The 19,970-nt window shown below is 38.7% G+C and overlaps 1 protein-coding gene across 1 annotated transcript; it reads left to right on the forward strand.

The window, feature by feature from the left end:
• The first annotated feature begins 8,117 nt into the window (after positions 1–8,117).
• On the forward strand, positions 8,118–19,842 carry LOC115153230 (max-interacting protein 1-like). The gene is made up of 6 exons (XM_029698444.1): positions 8,118–8,482; positions 10,135–10,237; positions 10,988–11,017; positions 13,123–13,237; positions 14,682–14,853; positions 18,009–19,842. Exons 1-6 carry the CDS (start codon positions 8,272–8,274, stop codon positions 18,170–18,172), a joined length of 795 nt encoding a protein of 264 aa, XP_029554304.1. The 5' UTR covers positions 8,118–8,271; the 3' UTR covers positions 18,173–19,842.
• The last annotated feature ends 128 nt before the right edge of the window (positions 19,843–19,970 follow it).

Consider the following 19,970-nt stretch of genomic DNA (forward strand, 5'->3'; position numbering starts at 1 on the left):
GACAATGACCCCAAGCATACTTCCAAAGTTGTGGCAAAATGGCTTAAGGACAACAAAGTCGAGGTATTGGAGTGGCCATCACAAAGCCCTGACCTCAATCCTATAAAACATTTATGGGCAGAACTGAAAAAGCATGTGCGAGCAAAGAGGCCTTAAAACCTGACTCAGTTATACCAGCTCTGTCAGGAATTGGCCAAAATTCACCCAACTTATTGTGGGAAGCTTGTGGAAGGCTACACTAAACGTTTGACCCAAGTTAAACAATTTAAACTTCTGACCCACTGGGAATGTGATGAAAGAAGGAAAATCTGAAATAAATAATTCTCTCTACTATTATTCTGATATTTCACATTCTTAAAATAAAGTGGTGATCCTAACTGACCTAAGACAGGGAATTTTTACTAGGATTAAATGTCAGGAATTGTGAAAAACAGAGTTTAAATGTATTTGGCTAAAGTGTATGTAAACTTCCGACTTCAACTGTATATGAGGTCAAGCCTTAAGGAGTGTGGTAGGTTTTTATCTGGAACTATTCATAATAGTGTTGTTTTAGTTGATTAAAAGTAGGCTACGGTATGGGTTGTAGTAGTGTTTATAATTATTCAGTATTCGATTAACATTTTGATATACACTACATGTCTTCTTAATAATAATTGTACTATACATAATACTTTTAACAATGTAAAACAGTGAAGGCAATTTTAGCTGGGCATGTTTTGCAGAACCCTTTATTTATGCCAGTGATATTATTTTAGTGGTTGCTACTTATTCATTATTGTGACAAAATGAACTGAAAGTGTGAAGATTTGAAAAATCTCCAATCCCTATTTTTACCACATTCACCACATTAAATTACAAATGTAAAGATATGAAATAGGCCTATATCAGACTATAAAATGTCATATGAATGTGTTGTATATGTGAAAGATTTGTTGAGACAGTATTTTGATAGATAATTTGGAAGTTGGCCATACAAAGTAATAAAATGTTTAATGTTACCATTTCCCCAAAAATTAAGAAAGAAATGCAAGATTATGGCAAAATAACTTCCTCTCAGGTTATGGCTGAACTATGCCTCTTTTTGTCTTCCCAAGAGGCTTAAATGTCTTGATTAGGTCACTAGGTGTTGAACTAAGATAGCTTAGTAAGGTTCGCTAGTCTCTCTTTTCAAAAACATTGAATTACATTTGTATGGCTTTATGGCAGATTAATAGAAATATGTTATAAAAAGCTGTTCTCTGGACCGGAGTTAAACTGAAGGCAAAGTCAATCATCCAGAGACGATATAAATCGAGGATTTATCCCAGTTAGCAATGTGAATGATTTTCTTCGATCCACAGGGAGAAACATGGTTTTCCTTTGTTGATACTACGTTTTGTGAAGCAGTTTTAAATGCAATACTGAAATTAAGGTTGATTAATTTGCAACGGTTGCTTTAACATTTATGTTGTATGTTTTGATGCTTGTCAGTTTATGCTCTGTTAAAGTATTACAAGCAGGCCTCCCGAGTGGTGCAGCGGTCTAAGGCACTGCATCGAGGTGCTAGAGGTGTCGCTACAGACCCAGGTTCACAACCGGCTGTGATCGGTAGCCCAAAAGGCGGCGCACAATTGGCCCAGCGTCGTACAGGTTTGGCCGGGCTAGGCCGTCATTGTAAATAAGAATCTGTTCTTAACTGACTTGCCTAGTTAAATAAATGGAAACATTTTTTAAATGACTTGACCCTCGCCTCCCGAGCCCATTGGGGAGTTGCAGCGATGAGACAAGATCAAAATTGAGGAGAAAAAAGGGGGGTAAAATACAAGAAATTAAATATCACAAGCTTAACTGAATTGAATATACCCAGTATATCATGTTCACAGTCCCATTTAACTTGTATTACTAATGCTTATTTTGTTAGAATTGCTTTTGTATTGACTGAGCTTTTGTAATGTGTGCTCTGTATAGCAGCTTCATAGCATTTCATTACATTCCTTATGAAATTACATTTTACTATATGTAATAAAAAGTGTGTTTACATGTTTGTATTATTTTACCAAGGTTGATTGAAACAGTGTTGCTTACATTCTTTAAAATCTTTTTGCATTCTTATATCATTAAATCATGCAACAAACATTGACATACACCAAAATAATGGAAACGCTTGAGTAAATGAGGGATACAAAGTATATTGAAAGCAGGTGCTTCCACACAGGTGTGGTTCCTGAGTTAATTAAGCAATTAACATCCATTCAAGCTTAGGGTCATGTATAACAATGCTGGGCATGCCATTATTTTGGCTACATGGCTATGGCCCCATCCACAGGGCACGAGTTGTCACTGAATGGTTTGATAAGCATGAAACTGATGGAAACCATTTTGCTTTTAAACTCAACTCTGGACCTCAAAGCCAGTTTCACTGCTTTTTTTAATTGTTCCTCTAATCAGGGACTGATTTAGACTTGGGACACCAGGTGTGTACAATTAATTATCAGGTAGAACAGAGAACCAGCAGGCTCTGAATCTCATAGGTTAAGAGTTGAATGCCCCTGCCATATGCCATGGCTGTCTTAGTAACCAGATCTCAAACCAATTGTACACTTTATGGGAGATTCTGGAGCGGCGCCAGAGTCAACGTTTTCCACCACCATCAACAAAACACCAAAGTATGGAATTTCTCATTAAAAAAATGGTATAACATCCCTCCAATAGAGTTCCAAACACTTGTAGAATATATGCCATGGTGCATTGATGCTGTTGTGGCTGCCCAACACCCCATTAAGCAACCTGGTCTCAGATAGGGCTGTTGCGGCAGTCATGACCACAGTACTATTTCACGGTAATCTCCTTTTATGCACTCTGGACATGCTTTGGTAGTACCCAACTTGTTAACTACCAACAGGTCCTAATGGCCTGGTACTCAGGGCTCTATTGTTCCTCTAACCACTCTGACATCAATGCAAATCTAACTGAAAATCACATCAAACACTTATCAAAACAGTAGGCCTATCTACTTTTAAAACACCTCACTGTGATGATCAATTTGAAGAAAGAAGTTCAACAGGTTGAAACTGTAAAACATGGTTGTTGTGGATGTTGTTTCAAAGCCTAACTCAACGAAGTGGGCAGCGCTTTCTAAGGTGATTAATTCAGAACACCCATACGCATACTAGCTTATACATAGGCTTATGAGCCCAAACCCGAAAAAAAAGAAAAAGTAATACAATTCTGATTGTGCCATTAAACAGTACATAATGTAGCCTACCGCATAGTATGCATGGCAGAAAAACTAAACAAAACTGATTTAAGATGTCTTTGGTACAATTGGTCTAGCCTTTGAGTGTGGACTGTATTATTATGCATACTGGATGGACTGGTTACCTTATGCTACACTCCAACATGTCTATCCATGAGTTTGGGAGAACGTATAGCCTTTAGCGATGCTGTTGGTTCATTGATTGTGCAGGGCGGCTTACAGTTAGCCTACAATTATTGTATTTGGATATGATTTTGAATAGCCTAGTGATTTTTGGTGTTGTTGTATTTTCATAATGAATTGGGTGACACATTACCTGTAGTCATACAGAATATCTCACCACCATGCGTTTCCAAATCATCTCCTTTTTATTCCTTTCTCGAGCGCGCAGACGGACTGTCAACAGTTTAGTGAAATATGTTTCGTTGCGTAAACATGTTATTATGGATGTTCCCGAATATATTTCACTTTGATTCCCAAATTAAGCACTGGGTAGCTGCAGGAACAAGGCTGGAGAGCCCATGGCATACATCATCACAATCTCACACTCAATTTGTGCAAATATGTACAAAAAGTATTTCAGCAGATTTGGTGTGTTTTTGTGTTGCTTAATTTATGTGAAGACACACACATATTTGTGCCACTTAATTCGTAGTAAAAAATACACATTTTTGTGCGACGTTATTCAAAGGAAAATAATTTTCTGGGGGGCAAACTTCTAATCAATCTTTTGAAAGCTATTGGAGCAATGCATTTTGGGCAATGGTGTTCTACGCTGCCCTTTTTGTGTCCACGTGTATTTATATTAAAAAACAAACTTGTAAACAAACCAATATTGTTAATCAACCAGGTTGTCACCGAGATACTTATAATAAAATAGTAGCCTTACGTTTTTTATATTTTCTATTCATGCCAATGCTGTTTTCTATGCTCGTTTTCGCTTACTACTTTGGGATACTTGTGAGCTTGTAGTCAGAAAGGACCTTTTTTTCGTGTACTCAACAGTAGGCCTACACAATTTTCTTCATGGAGCCTACATTACACAATTTTCTTCATAATGCATTTAATACAAGGCAAATTTAATTGTAATGAATAGAGCTGCCTATTCTACTTGGCAGAAAATCATATAGGTTCTACATCATACATTAAGAGCTAAACATTCTGTAACGTTGCATCCTCCTATCAACAGGCTCCAGGTAGAATAATCCTGGCAGGCCTTCTCCTTAGAAACACCCACACACATACAATACCCCAGGGAATAAGGCTTTCTTTTAAAACTTGTATTTACACAGTAGTCTACTAGAAAACGGTGGTGTCACCTAAAAACAATGCATCTTCCTGATAGACAATTATCAATCTATGTGAAGCCCCTCTATATGTAAATATAAAATGTAATATACAGTAGGTCTATTGCCATTGTCTGTGAATAGAGGTTGCCATGGTAATCGAATGAGAGGGGCTGTGGAGACAAAGAGGGGATTTGCCGTCCAACAGGTGTTCCTGTCAGGGATGTGAGACAGGATCATACCACCACCCCATCTCATCTCAGGAGGTGACACTAGACGACTGACTATAATTGGGACTGGGATGACCCTGTATTAAGCAGTAACCTACATGATTCATGTTTTATTCTCATTAGAAAAAGTAGGTGGCAAACTTCCTAAGGTTTTCTGATCAACAACCCTCGCTGTGTCTGTGGAGTACAAAGCTTAGTGTTCAGCAGCTCTTCCATCTCCTGCCTGTGTTAATGAGTGTTAACGAGAGGAGGAGTCGGTGGGGGCTTGCTTTAAGGAACAGGTGACACACTGGTCTGGTGGAGTGACCGCCTGATGTGACCTCAGGGTAAAGAACAACCATTGTGTTCAGACAATAGGTACAACTGCATAATACCTAACTACAGACAGATATAGATAGCATCTCAGAGCAGATGACCACCATGGTATGTAATAACATAGTCATATAGAGTGGACAATATGTTACAATAAGGTTATATAGGAAATATCTTACTCTTCAAAGTAAAATACATCTTAGAACACTCTTACACAACATTTTACTTCATGTACCAGTCTTCAGAACAGCCAGTCAGGAGACAGTATGTTGGAATCATATATTTTATTTTTGGTCACTATCTGATGATAAAATATCTGGAGACAGAAATCGGACTTGCACATGCCTATTATCCACAGTTTTCTTCCTCTTTAAGAATACAAATCTTGCTGTTCAGAACATTACATGCAATACACTCCCTACTGAGGGTAACCATAGGCACTGCTGCCACATGGTTTGACTGACACACACACACAACGTGTGACTTTGCCTCCTCTGTGACAGCTGAGCCGACTGGTATAATCCTCAGGCTTTTCAGATTACTCCAGTTGGGGTCACATTCTACACTATCCTACAATGGGTCAGCTTTCTATGCTGTCTGTGTCAAAGCAGAGAGCTGACAGTCTGTCCACGAGCCCAGTATGTAATATGGACAGATACCTAAACCCAGTCCTCATATGCATTCAACATGAGCATCTGTCTCGCTTTCTTTCGCTAATTGTGTGTTCGTGTGTGTGTGTGTTCGTGTGTGTGTGTGCGTGCATCAGTCCTTGCCAAGCAGCTGAAATAGACTCCATGGGAGGGTGTTCTCTCTCCCAGGCGTCCGTTACAGCCATGGCCACATCTGCAGTAAGGCAGCCATCTGCACCCATTGTCTCAGAGGCACAACACAGGCTCACACGCATGACTGCCCCCCTAAAGGCAGCCCCTCTACCCTCTGTCCTCCTCCCTCCTCTGCCAAGGAAAAAATGACTTCTTAATCAATCAAAGGCACAATAGTAATAGACCGTCCAACTAGAAATTCATTCAATTTCAAGGTAAGCTTTATTGTATAGCTCTGGGGCTTTCACATCAGATTATGAAATATGGTAACTTCATGGTATCCTTTATATCACGTGTCAAACTCATTCCATGGTGGGCCGAGTGTCTGGGTTTTCGCTCTACCCTTGTACTTGATTGATGAATTAAGGTAAATAATTAGGATGGAACTCCCTTCACCTGGTTGTCTAGGTCTTCATTGAAAGGAAAAACCTACAGACACTCGGCCCTCTGTGGAATGAGTTTGACACCCGTGCTTTATATGGAGCAATAAATATTATTGTATAGTTCATTTGAAGTGGTCCCACAATGGATTAAATCTTTCAGAAGTCAAGTCTATTGTAGTAGGTTTTTGTAAGTCAAACATACAAATACAAACTGTCAACATCGAAAATAATGCTTGTCTCCAGAAAATGGTATGTTTATGTATTCAAAGTAGCAACAGGGGGTGCTAAAGTGACTAAACCTTGGGTAAGGAATGTGGGATATTATATATTATACAACGGGTGGGTGTAATCCTGCATGCTGATTGGTTAAAACCACATTCTAGCCGGTGTCTATTCCACAAGTTACCACCAGCTAAATCTATGACATTAAAATGCCTATTTACTCTCTTCCATCTGACTGCGCAATCCACTGTCTCATCAGCCCAGCCAGGCACTTTATGAACATCATTTCCACTATATCCACCATTATCGCACATTTCTTTTAGACTAACATTTAGTTTTCAACAGTGGAGATTTGTATAAACCTTACAGTGTCTGTCTCTCCGACATTTGCAAAAAATGTCAATATTCAAATTTGATCTCCAGCTGTCCCATAGTAATGAACGTGTTGTGAGTCAGGACGAGGCAGACAGGCAGCGTTTCTCAGCCAGTGGAAATCATGAATCAGCTGGCCTAATTTTTATGAATATATACAAAGAAATGTCCATTGAAAAAAGGTAAAACGAAACAAAGTGCAGCTAGATTGCAGTCTTTCCAGCTTCAGTTTGAAGTGATTGTGTTAGCTGTGTTGTTGGCTAACTCCTCCGAACAAGAGTGTCCTGACAAGTGAGCCCAATTTCTATGCCAGGCAAAATCATGCATCATTAGCTCATTGTTAAGGATGTATACAAGTAAATGTCACTAGAAAACAGCTTAAACAAATGCAAATGCGGCTACTTTGCTGTTATTCTGGCTGCAAGTTAGCCGTTTTTGTGAATGTAAGTTAGCCATAGTTGGCTAGCTAGCAAGGGATAATTACGTTGCCAGCCAGTATGGCAATGGAACACTTAGAACGAACGACTGGGTCGTGTCCATAGATACAGAACAAAAAGACTGAACGACTCTACTTCGTCTCGGGCCTAACAACACTATATCCTCCAAACACAGGCTTTTCGGGTACTATCACTTAAATACCAAGTGCTTCCACAGTGTACACTCATAAATGCATTCCATTAAACTTTGTCTATTGGGAAATCATTTAAACTCTAAACTGTGACTTTGGAGGTGCATTCCCAATCATATCAAGCCCCTGCAGAGCATCCTACTTCAATACATTAAAGTGATTGAGGCCGGATGACAATGCACTTTGTGAGGACTTGATGTGATAGGTAGAGGAAGACATTTTCAATAGGTTAAACTCCTCTGTCCTTGTTAAGCGGGTCACACTATGGATTTTTTTTAAACTGATATGATCACCTGCACCCCCAGCCTCATTTGTTTTTACACCATCACTAGTAAATGCTTTGATGCAGATGCTAGTCATAAGGAGAGTAACAATATACTGTACAAGTAGAGAAATTATTTAAACTAGTCTAATACAAATTACATTCATGCATTACATATTATGTGAGCTAAACGTTCAGTCCATTTTGGGGAGTTATAATCAGGATTAGCTATATTGTGAATACTGATGTGGTGCTGTGTAAGACTATACATACATATACATGTTGCTTTCCTGCAATATGTTCAAGACAAGGCTTGCATACAGTTGACTATGGTGAATGCAATGTGCATGCGTTGGTGGGAGGGATTAACCGCCAACTAGGGCAAGTGGCTCAAGGACTACACAATTCCATCTACTCCAGTTCATTGCAGTATCTCCCTCATTCTGCACATTGCACAGTTTGAACAAGGAGACCAAATTCAGACTGCTGGCAGTTCTCATAAAAGAAAATTGTTAAATATATGAGACAGCAGATCGAGTTGAAATCAGACGAGATCCTTTTGGAGTCGGGTGCGTCCATGGACCAACAGGATTTTAGCGATATGTCTGGATATTCCGACATTCTATATTCCGAATGTTCCGCAATGGACCAAATCGACACTTTTATGAAAAACGTTCAGGTGTTGCTGGATGCAGCAAATTACATTGAGAGCAATGAAAAGAACAACGGAAGTAAGTAATGTAGGCTATTCTGGTGATTTCAGAGGCAGACTCGCCAAGGCAGACAACAATGGACCGAGATGGTTAGGGTGACAAAAGACGCGTAAACATGAGAGCCAACTGTCTGACTCCCCTGCTTCCATTTGTCTGATTGTGAATGGGCCTAATATTTCAACCTATTCTGCCAATGCACATTTGTTGAGATAATGCCAGTAGGTTTTTCAAATGAATCACTTGGACTGAACATATTTTGATTGGTTTATGAATGAGATATAGCCTACAAAAAAAACAATCCATGGTCAAAAGCAAACCCGTGACATAGAATTATGCTCTCACCCGGTATGGCATTTCTACGAATGGTAGCATAATTGAAATGGCTATTCAAGTGCGCATTTTCCAATTGGATGAGACTTGACTATGGCCCAATTAATTCATTTATTTATAGACATTATAGGTCTAAACTAAACATATCCTAATGGTATCCATGAAGGTTGCCCTGTGTGCGTTGGACTGTCATCCTTTGAGCTATGTCTTCCTAAAATGTAGGCTACTTATTAAAATATTTAGGCTACATAATAGGCTTGTCGAGTTATCAAACTCTCACTCACCTTATTTTTAAACCTAGCCTAGCCTACTCAACACTGAGCATAGGTTTTCATTACATTTCTGGCAGTGGATGTGGACGCCTGCAGGCCCGAAGAAGAGCAAATAATTCGTAGGCCTATGTTTATTTATCTCAGACCAAATCCAACTGTCAAATGAGGCAAATAAACCCTTAACATTTTTTTTGTTGAAATGTCGGCATGTTGTGCAGAGGCTGAATAGAGAAGCCCTATAATGCCAGCCCTATACTTTCTTTATTTCAATCAATTGCGCTTCCTCGTATCTTCACTGTTGCTCACATGGTTTCCACATGGAGCAAAATTGGCCGTTTTGATTGGACTAAACCCATGTTCCCGTCTGGAGTCCTTTTAGATACCCAATCAAACCCAGGTTAAACTTTGACGTCACATGTATTCAGTTGGATTTGTAGGTGCATACACGATTTAGGATTAGATCAAAAAATATATCACATTAAAACAATTCTGTTGTCATCAATCTCATATTGGACATTTTATTATACCTAGAAATAGGTAAAAACGTTTATAGCCTATGTTAGCCTATTATACATGTTATAGTTTTCTATATGCATTTTATTGTCTAATGTAGCCTAATATAGCCTACTAAGTGAGATTTCCAAATTGGTAATGAATGAATAGGCCTATGTCTTGAAGAAAGTTTGTTGGTATTTTCAATGAACCAAAATAGGTTTACATGCTGTTGAGAAACTAAAAGACAGTGTAGGGTGAAACTATAGGCATTTCCCCAAGTTTTACTAAACTTAAAAATACAACTTTTTTCTTTATATATATTTTTTTTTACAATAATCAACAGTATGACTACATTACTGTTTGCCAACGTTGTAAGATTATTGGAAGCTGCAGCATATAGACAGGAGGGAGGGGTAGGCTATGTGAGATGTTGTTGATTCATTCCCTGTTGTTTTGGGACTAGCTTAGTGTCAAAATGTTACAGACCAAAACAAAAAAAGTATTTGTCTGACAGAAATGACAGAATTTATAATGTCAGGTCTGATGTGTTAAAAATATACATTTGATCAACAGAATGTGAACATGGATATGCCTCAACATGCCCTGCAACTCAGAACAAGCATCATCAGAGACAACGGAAATTAAAGAATAAGAAAATTGACAATATTCACAACAGGTAAATTAATCTTGTCATAATTATTTATAACTGTGATATTATAAATGCCCATGTTATTACAGTTGCATGCTCACTCTTTGATTATTTGTGAATTTGTATTGTATTGATGAGACAGTTTATTGCACTGTTGGAGCTAGTAACGTAAGCATTTCCCTGCACCTGCTATAACACCTGCAAATATGTGGACATGACCAATACATTTTGATTTGATAACATTTTGTTTTTTACCCCTTCTTCATTATTGGACTTGGAAGAAACAAAGTGCACCAAGACAGAAACTGTCAAACTAGTCTTTTATAAAGCTTATTGCTAACATATCTTGTCTTTGGATTTCTGTCTATAACATAGAAATAGATAGAAGACTCTAGTGCCCAAAAGCCAGTTTTAGCATGGGCAGCGCCACTTTCACCATTTTGAAGTAGTAAACTGGGTGGGATGTCCTATGGGTTAAGAAAGGATCACATGATTCCATCCGGGTCATCAGGAGGGATCAGCCAATGAATTATACTTGTAAACCGCAAACCTTGGCCTTATACCTGTTCAAACAACACACTCTAGGTGGCAGTATGCACCATTTCAGTTTGTTTGCTAACTCATAGAAGTAGTAGAAGAAAATGGACAACTTCAAAATGGAAATGGCCTCAATGGCACTGCCCATGCTCTCACAGATGCCATAATAAGATAGATACAATGATGCAATGTCTATCTAAGTCTATGGTCTATAACCTGTCCATTGTGTTTTACACCCAGATCAGCACACAATGAGCTGGAAAAAAATAGGTGAGTCAGAAGGGGTTGTGACTGTCATTCTGTGTTAGAGGCCATTACGAGTATTTCCATTGACAGTAGTTATTGTTGATCAATTGAAGATATCTTCAAGTACTGAATGTGCACTCATCTACCATTTTCTTCTCTACTCTGATTCCCCACCTGACTGTGATTTGGTCCATAACTGTGTAACATGGGGTAAAACACTTGAGTTACATAATAATTAATTAGTCAAAGAGATATAGGCCTAATATATCTTGGTGCATATCAAACATCATATCCACATAATCATTCAACTGTGCAGACTGATACATGGTTTGATAGTACACAAGTAACACAGGTGCACACACTTAATATGTTGTGAAATCTGTTGTGAATGTATTGTCATGTTTAAAAAAAATGTATAACTGCCTAATTTTGCTGGACCCTAGGAAGAGTGCAGCAGCGAATGGGGATCCATAATAAATACATATATACAGGGATTTTGTTATGCTACAAATTTCGTAACATTTTATGTGGTGTGGCAAATAGTTATATCCGGGGACTTTATCTCCAACTGTCTTTTCAAAATGGAACTTCAAGCTGATAATCCCAAATACTGTGAAGGCTGGATTTATTTAGCATATCCTGATGTTATTCTAAATATATTGACCCAGAATTTGAAAATGTAATACTGGCTAATAAAGCGGCATATTTTACAGCTGGACTTATTTTATCAACACCTTCACAATTTCAAGTTTGTTTGTACATTAGCATGCTAGCATCCTGGTGGTAGAACAGAGATGTCTGTTTTGCAAGGCAAATCAGGGAGTGCAGTCCAGTACAGGTTGTTCTTGGAAGACAACCATATAATGTTTTCACAGTTGGAACTGAAACTGCTTGTTTCAGATAGTGTGCTTCCCTCCCCGTAAACTAAGCTTTTCTGTGCAGTGATGAGAGCTAATGTGTAGCTTAATCTCAAAGTGCACTACAAAGGGCTTCTCTAGACACTAGAATGTTCAGTTCTTATGGAGCAAAGGCCATGACCTTAAAACAAGATTGTCTGTATGCCTGTCAGTCTGGCTGACCTCAGCAGCTCTGGGCCCACACTATTAAATCTTTCTATCCAACAAAATGGAAAATAATATAAAGGGTCTGCTTTTGTAGGTCAATCTATCACTATACTGAACAAAAATATAAATGCAACATGTAAAGTGTTGGTACCATGTTTCATGAGCTGAAATAAATTATCCCAGAAATTATCCATATGCACAAAAAAACGAATTTCTCTCAAATGTTGTGCACAGATTTGTTTACATCCCTGTTAGTGAGCATTTGACCTTTGCCAAGATAATCCATCCACCTGATAGGTGTGGCATATTAAGAAGTTGGGGACAATAAAAGGCCACTCTAAAATGTGCAGTTTTGTCACACAACACAATGCCACAGACATCTCAAGTTTTCAGGTAGCGTGCAATTGGCATGCGGACTGCAGGAAGGTCTACCAGAGCTGTTGCAAGATAATTTAATGTTAATTTCTCTACCATAAGCCGCCTCTAACGTTATTTTAGAGAATTTGGCATTATGTCCAACCGGCTTCAGAACCGTACACCATGTGTATGGCGTCGTGTGGGCGAGGGTTTTGCTGATGTCAACATTGTGAACAGAGTGTCCCATGGTGGCTGTGGGGTTATGGTATGGGCAAGCATAAACTACAGACAATAAACACAATTGCATTTTACCAATGGAAATTTGAATGCACAAAAATACCGTGAGGAAATCCTGAGGCCCATTGTGAGGCCCATTTTTTTTTAAGGTATCTGTGACCAACAGATGCAAAATGTATGTTTTTTGCCAGTCATGTGAAATCCATAGAATGGGCTTAGTGAATTTATTTAAATTTACTGATTTCCTCATATGAACTGTAACTCAGTAAAATCGTTAAAATTGTTGCATGTTGCGTTTATATTTTTGTTCAGTATAATAACCAGATCAATGACTAATTACGTCCAAAGATATTCATCAATCGATGTGAAGGGGATCATGTCATTCAAATCCAGGAATTTCATCTGGATGTAGAGAGACCATTCCTATTATTGGTTTCACTAGAGTAGTCCATTGTTTCTTCGCCCTCTTAGACGAGCACATCTCCGCCTGTGTTTGGAGAGGTTGAAGACACTGATCCCACTGGGACCAGACTGCAGTCGGCACACTACCCTGGGGTTGCTCAACAAGGCCAAGGGGCACATTAAGGTACTGTAGTCAACAATGCCGCCATGGTGGTGTCATGGGGACCATGGTGTTATGGGATCTGGTGAATAGTGAATGGTTCAATGGAAGCCCCTTGCCTATGGATAGAGAAGCTGTGTGCTCCCATGACCTGCCACAGCACTGCAGCACACAAACACAATGTGGTCTACTTCCTCAGCCTACAAATCACTTGCTATTCCTGGCTGCACACTTGTGGGCCTGGAAACACAAGCAAATGCAACAGAAATGGGGATATACCTTTAATGGGTATAACTGATTTATCAAACATGATTGGTTAGAAAGCTTGAATTTTCCCATTTTATCCAGGTGTAGATATCGTCTGGAACCTATTTGTTACCTCCTTGTGAACTCTGAAAAAGTATTTCCAATTGATCTGAGAAATGTTTGGCCCATTGCTGTGTTTCAGAAAGAAAATAAAAAGTGAAAGAAAGTGTGGCTTGTATGCTTAGCCTGAACCAACCCAGCCTTGTTTTCCTACAAGCAGCAAATCCAGCTCTACATTTGGCCATTGTACAAAAATGTCAGGAATTATTTTGCCACTACAGCTGTTTGGATCTGTTGGTATTTTTAGCCTGGTCTGATGTTGATAAATTCACATATGATTATTCAGGCTCAGAAGAACACACAGTTTGTCCCTCAATCTTGAATGGGCAGAATTTGTGTTGTCGCAAGAGCAGAGTAAAACAAAAATAAAAACATAATTTAATTTTAAATATGTTTAAATATGGCAGCTGTTGAAGATTCTATAATTTGTACAGTAAAACTGAATATCTGTGTCATACTATGTGCAGATGTCTGACGAAATGTGATAAATAGCTGGTCCTTATCCTACACCATTTATTTATATGCAATTATTATCCATAAAATACCAGTGGTGTAAAGTACTTAAGTAAAAATACTTTGAAGTACTACTTAAGTCGTTTTGGGGGTATCTGTACTTTACTATTTATATTTTTATACTTTTTACTCCATACATTTTCCCTGACACCCAAAAGTACTCGTTACATTTTGACAGGAAAATGGTCCAATTCACGCACTAATCAAGAGAACATCCCTGGTCATCCCTACTGCCTCTGATCTGGTGGACTCACTAAACACAAATGCTTTGTTTGTAAATTATGTCTGAGTGTTCAATTGTGCCCCTGGCTATCCATAAATAAATAAAAAATATATATTGTGCTGTCTGGTTTGCTTAATATAAAGAATTTTAAGTGATTTATACTTTTACTTTTAGCAATTCCATTTACTTTTGATATTTAAGTATATTTAAAACCAAATAATTTAGACTTTTACTCAAGTAGTATTTTACTGGGTTACTTGCACTTTTACTTGAGTAATTTTCTATTAAGGTATCTTTACTTTTACTCAAGTATAAAATACCCCAAAATTCTAAGGTTGATTAACTCTCTCCTCTGTTTGTGTGTAGAAACTAGAGGAGATGGACCGGAGGAGTCAGCACCAGCTGGAGAGCCTGGAGCGTGAGCAGAGGCACCTGCAGAGGCAGCTGGCCCACCTGCAGACCCCTGGAGGCGGAGACAGGGACAGAGTCCGTATGGACAGCGTAGGTTCCCCTTTGGCCTTAGAACACTCGGACCGAGGTGAGCCAACCATTCCACAGAGCTTAGTTACTCCCAGCATATTTCGGCTGACAGTGGTAATGTTACAGTGCCTTCAGAAAATATTCAGACCCCTTTACTTTTTCCACATTTTGTTGTGTTACAACCTGAATTTAAAATTGATTACATTGATATTTATTTGGTCATAGGCCTACACACAATACCCTATAATGTCAAAGTGGAATAATGTTTTCGAGATTTTTACAAATTCATACAAATTCAAAGCTGAAATATTATGGCAAATCTAAATAACTTAATTAGTAAAAATGTGCTTAACTCACATAATAACGTGCATGGACTCACTCTGTGTGCAATAATAGTGTTTAAAATGATTTTTGATTGACTACCTCATCTCTGTACCCACACATACAATTATCTGTAAGGTCCCTCAGTCGAGCAGGGAATTTCAAAGACAGATTCAACCACAAAGATCAGGGAGGTTTTCCAATGCCTCACTAAGAAGGGCAACTATTGGTAGATAGGTAAACATTAAAAAAACAGACATTGAATATTAATTTGAGCATGGTGAAGTTATTAATTACACTTTGGATGGTGTGTCAATACACCCAGTCACTACAAAGATACAGGTGTCGTTCCTAACTCAGTTACCGGAGAGGAAGGAAACGGCTCAGGGATTTCAACATGAGGTCAACGGTGACTTTAAAACAGTTACAGAGTTTAATGGCTGTCATGGGAGAAAACTGATGATGGATCAACAATATTGTAGTTACTCCACAATACTAACCTAACTGACAGAGGGAATAGAAGGAAGCCTGTACAGAATACAAATATTCCAAAACATGCATCCTGTTTGCAATGAGGCACTAAAGTAATAATGCAAAAAATGTTGCAAAGCAATTAACTTTTTGTCCTGAATACAAAGTGTTATGTTTGGGGCAAATCCAATACAACACAATACTGAGTACCACTCCCCATATTTTCAAGCATAGTGGTGGCTGCATCATGTTATGGGTATCCTTGTAATCGTTAAGGACTAGGGAGTTTTTCAGGATAACATGTTTTACGGAATGGCGCTAAGCACAGGCACAATCCTAGAGGAAAACCTGGTTCAGTCTGCTTTCCACCAGCACTGGGAGATGAATTCACTTTTCAGCAGGACAATTTATTTAATATATATTTTTTTAATTTAACCTTTATTTAACTAGGCAAGTCAGTTAATATCAAATTCTTATTTACAATGACGGCCTACCCCGGCCAAACCTGGACGACGCTGGGCCAATTGTGCACCGCCCTATGGGACTCCCAATCACGGCCGGATGTGATACAGCTTGGATTTGAACCAGGGACTGTAGTGACACCTCTTGCACTGAAATGCAGTGCCTTAGACCACTGCGCCACTCAGGAGCCCAGAGACAAATACCTAAACACAAGTCCATCTACATTGGAGTTGCTTACCAAGAAGACAGTGAATGTTCCTGAGTGGCCGAGTTACAGTTTTGACTTAAATATAAATGAAAATCTATGGCAAGACCTGAAAATGGTTGTCTAGCAATGATCAACAACCAATTTGACAGAACTTGAAGAATTTTGAAATGAATAATGGGCAACTGATGCCCAATCCAGGTGTGGAAAGCTCATAGAGACATACCCAGAAAGTATGCTTCTACAAAGTATTGACTAAGGGGTGTGAATACATATGGAAATTAGATATTTCTGTATTTCAAAATCAATTGAATCCATTCTAAATTCAGGCAGTATCACCAAAAAATTTTAGAAAAAGTCAGGGGAGGTGCATATTTTTTTAAGGCACTGTATACTTCCTCAAAATAGTCAGAATTAATCAAAGATAACTCAAGAAATCTGTCAGTAATTTTGAAGTTTTTGCCGAGGAGGTCTTAGTTGTGAAATTTGACATCTAACTTAGATGTTTGGTGCAGTATTTCTCATGTAAAAGAAATTGCATTACAATGATGTGTCTCATTGAACAACAACAAACACTTCCTTGAATAATCCCTACTGCTCAAATAAAATACAATTGTATTTATCACATGCGCCGAATACAACAGGCGTTGGTTGACCTTACTGTGAAATGCTTACTTACGAGCCAAAAACAGAAATACCTTATTTACATAAGTATTCAGACCCTTTGCTATGAGACTCGAAATTGAGCTCAGGTGCATCCTGTTTCCATTGATCATCCTTGAGAGGTTTCTACAACTTGATTGGAGTCCACCTGTGGTAAATTCAATTGATTGGACATGATTTGAAAAGGCACACACCTGTCTATATAAGGTTGCACAGTTGACAGTGCATGTCAGAGCAAAAAACAAGCCATGAGGTTGAAGGAATTGTCCGTAGAGCACCAAGACAGGATTGTGTTGAGACACAGATCTGGGGGAGGGTACCAAAAAATATCTGCAGCATTGAAGGTCCCCAAGAACACAGTGGCCTCCATCATTCTTAAATGGCTGAAGTTTGGAACCACCAAGACTCTTCCTAGAGCTGGTCGCCCAGCCAAACTGAGCAATCCGGGGAGAAGGGCCTTTGTCAAGGAGGTGATCAAGTACCCGATGGTATCTCTGACAGAGCTCCAGAGTTCTTCTGTGGAGATGGGAGAACCTTCCAGAAGAACAACCATCTTTGCAGCACCCCACAAATCAGGCCTTTATGGTAGAGTGGCGGAAGTCAGGATCGAGGGAAAGATAAATGGAGCAAAGTACAGAGAGATCCTTTGGTGAAGACCAAAACGAACAAAAATGTCACAAAATCTCATCATAATATATGCAGAAACTGTTCCGAACTGTTTCGGATGGGAAGCATGCAGAGACTTTTAGAAGATTTTATGTAGAGAAATGTTTCATACATGTAGTTATACATGAATCCACAAGAGGGCAGGCTAACCTAAAAAATCAATGTAACCCTTTTTTAATTCAGTCTGTAACTCAAAATGTGGAATAAGTCAAGGGGTATGACTACTTTCTGAAGGCACTGTATATTATACTAAGAAACGGTTTGGTTCAGTTCCATTTCAAACCAGTAAATATAATTTACATTTGTTACAGTCAATAATGTAGCATTTGGTGTCATCAAGCATTAGTTGTCAATCAATACGATTATCTGATTACTAAGTGTGGGATGATCATAATAAAAAATGTATCTCACCCCACTTTCTGTAGAAGAGATCGAGGTGGACGTGGAAAGCACTGAGTTCTCCCATGGAGAGTTGGACAGTATCAGCACCAGTGGCTGCAGTGACTTGGATGACCACAGCAGTCGGCAGAGCCTGGCCAGCGACGAGGGCTACTCCACCTGCAGTCTTAAACAGACCTTTTCCTCCTAAGAAGCTCCTCATCCACAGCTGCAGTCTAAACTGGCCTTCTCCTAAGAACCAGCCTAAAACTCCACTCCACCTGCAGTCTATAACTGGTACTGTACAAAGAACCAGCCTGAAGTTCAACTCCTCTTGAAGTTTAAAACTGGACCACTCCTCTTATGAACCAGCCTAAAAATCAACCACCTGCAGTCTAAACTAGCCTTCTCCTCCCAAGAACCAGTAGTTTAAAGCTAAACCCCACCTGCAGTTTTAAAGTGGACTAATCCTACTACAACAACTGTAAATATTGCCCCTGATGTGGGCGACTGCACTTACAGTCTAATGTTACCTGTATCCTCCTAAAACCAGCACAAAATCCACAAAACCAGCCAGAAGCTCACCAGTGCCACTTTTCCCCCCACTTTGGAAACCTCTAGCAGATGACCCTCTAATAAAACAACTATTCTCATCAATCACCAAGCAGGTCACTCGCGCTTCTATAACTGCACTCCAAACCGGTTCTCTATTACGGTACCTACAGGTTGAATAAACCATACTTACACCTGAAATCTTTGACACAAGTCACCAATGTTATTCCTAATTTATTAGAGTATAATTGAGAAATGTAGTATTTATTTTTCCAATATTTATTGTGTTGTACTGTATGTCTTGGTCACACTTGAATTATTATTAGATGTTTTGACAAATGTAAAGTTAAGTCTGTTGTGGTTTGAACTGAGCATTGTTTTACAAGTTATCCCAGACAAACGCTAGTGCAATGGTACAGGACAGGCTAAAAGTATCACTCAGTGGCCTCTTTTGTGAGATGATTGACATCAATCCCCCTTGAGATTTCAAAAGTAATATTGTTTGTATACAGTAGGCAGCTATAATAAGCTATCCCGCACTTCCCAAGCACAATTCTGAAGCAATAACACTTATTGACAGTTATGTCAACTCTTAAATTGGCTGTTTTTGGCACACAATTTTGTCCGTCCAACACCACTTGCTCGTTTTGTATGCAACGTCAATAGATGTATTAATTACAAATAGTAATCAATAGTAAGATAAAATGGCTGTAAAAGTTGGAACAAAAAAGTAATGGTGCATGTGTATTGAATGTAGCTTTCAATTGTATTGTCATGTGCTTTGGAATGACCAGTTTTGAGAGCTCATGTCTTTGTAGCATGAACAATAGCACATGGCAGAATGTAATTTGAGTTTTGAATCGCATTCTTATTTAGTAACTTATTTTTTGTATTGTAGTTGAGAAGCATTCCAAAGTTAAAACCCTGAAGCTGTATGTTTTGAGTATTTGTCTACAAAAATCACACACCGCAAGACTATTCCACTAACCAAATTGGGCATTTCATCTTATGACCATACCCATATTTTTGTGGTACAACTAAATAGATTATCACCACCAACTGTGTCTTAACATGGCTAAATTGACTCTTGCACAGGTTTCTTAGTTCCAGGAATTTATTCAATGTCAGTTTTGGGTAATTTGTAAAATGCATTTTGAAAAAGACTTGGACTAAGAAAGTGTCTCTGAACACTCTCCTGTGCTAAATCAGCCATCAAAGGTGACTTTTACAAAGAATATATTGCTGGTCCCCTGCTACTATTTTGTGTGGTTCATGGTAATGGTCCCTTGAAAACTTGATCAATAAACCTCTACCACCATAATGTACCTATACAGTGTTCAGTTGTTCTGTTTTTGTGGTGCCCAAAGCTATAAGATATATAATCTTCATGATTGAAATCATGTATTTTCTATACAATACATTTATATCTGCAGATTGCAACACTTATGCACTAGCAC

This window comes from Salmo trutta, chromosome 18 (assembly GCF_901001165.1).
Source record: "Salmo trutta chromosome 18, fSalTru1.1, whole genome shotgun sequence".
In the NCBI taxonomy this organism is placed as follows: domain Eukaryota; kingdom Metazoa; phylum Chordata; class Actinopteri; order Salmoniformes; family Salmonidae; genus Salmo; species Salmo trutta.

Coding starts and splice junctions, on each gene's coding strand:
- LOC115153230 (XM_029698444.1), top strand. CDS start 8,272: ATGAGACAGCAGATCGAGTTGAAATCAGACGAGATCCTTTTGGAGTCG. Junction 11,018..13,122: donor AATGAGCTGGAAAAAAATAG/GTGAGTCAGAAG, acceptor TCGCCCTCTTAG/ACGAGCACATCTCCGCCTGT. Junction 13,238..14,681: donor AGGCCAAGGGGCACATTAAG/GTACTGTAGTCA, acceptor GTTTGTGTGTAG/AAACTAGAGGAGATGGACCG.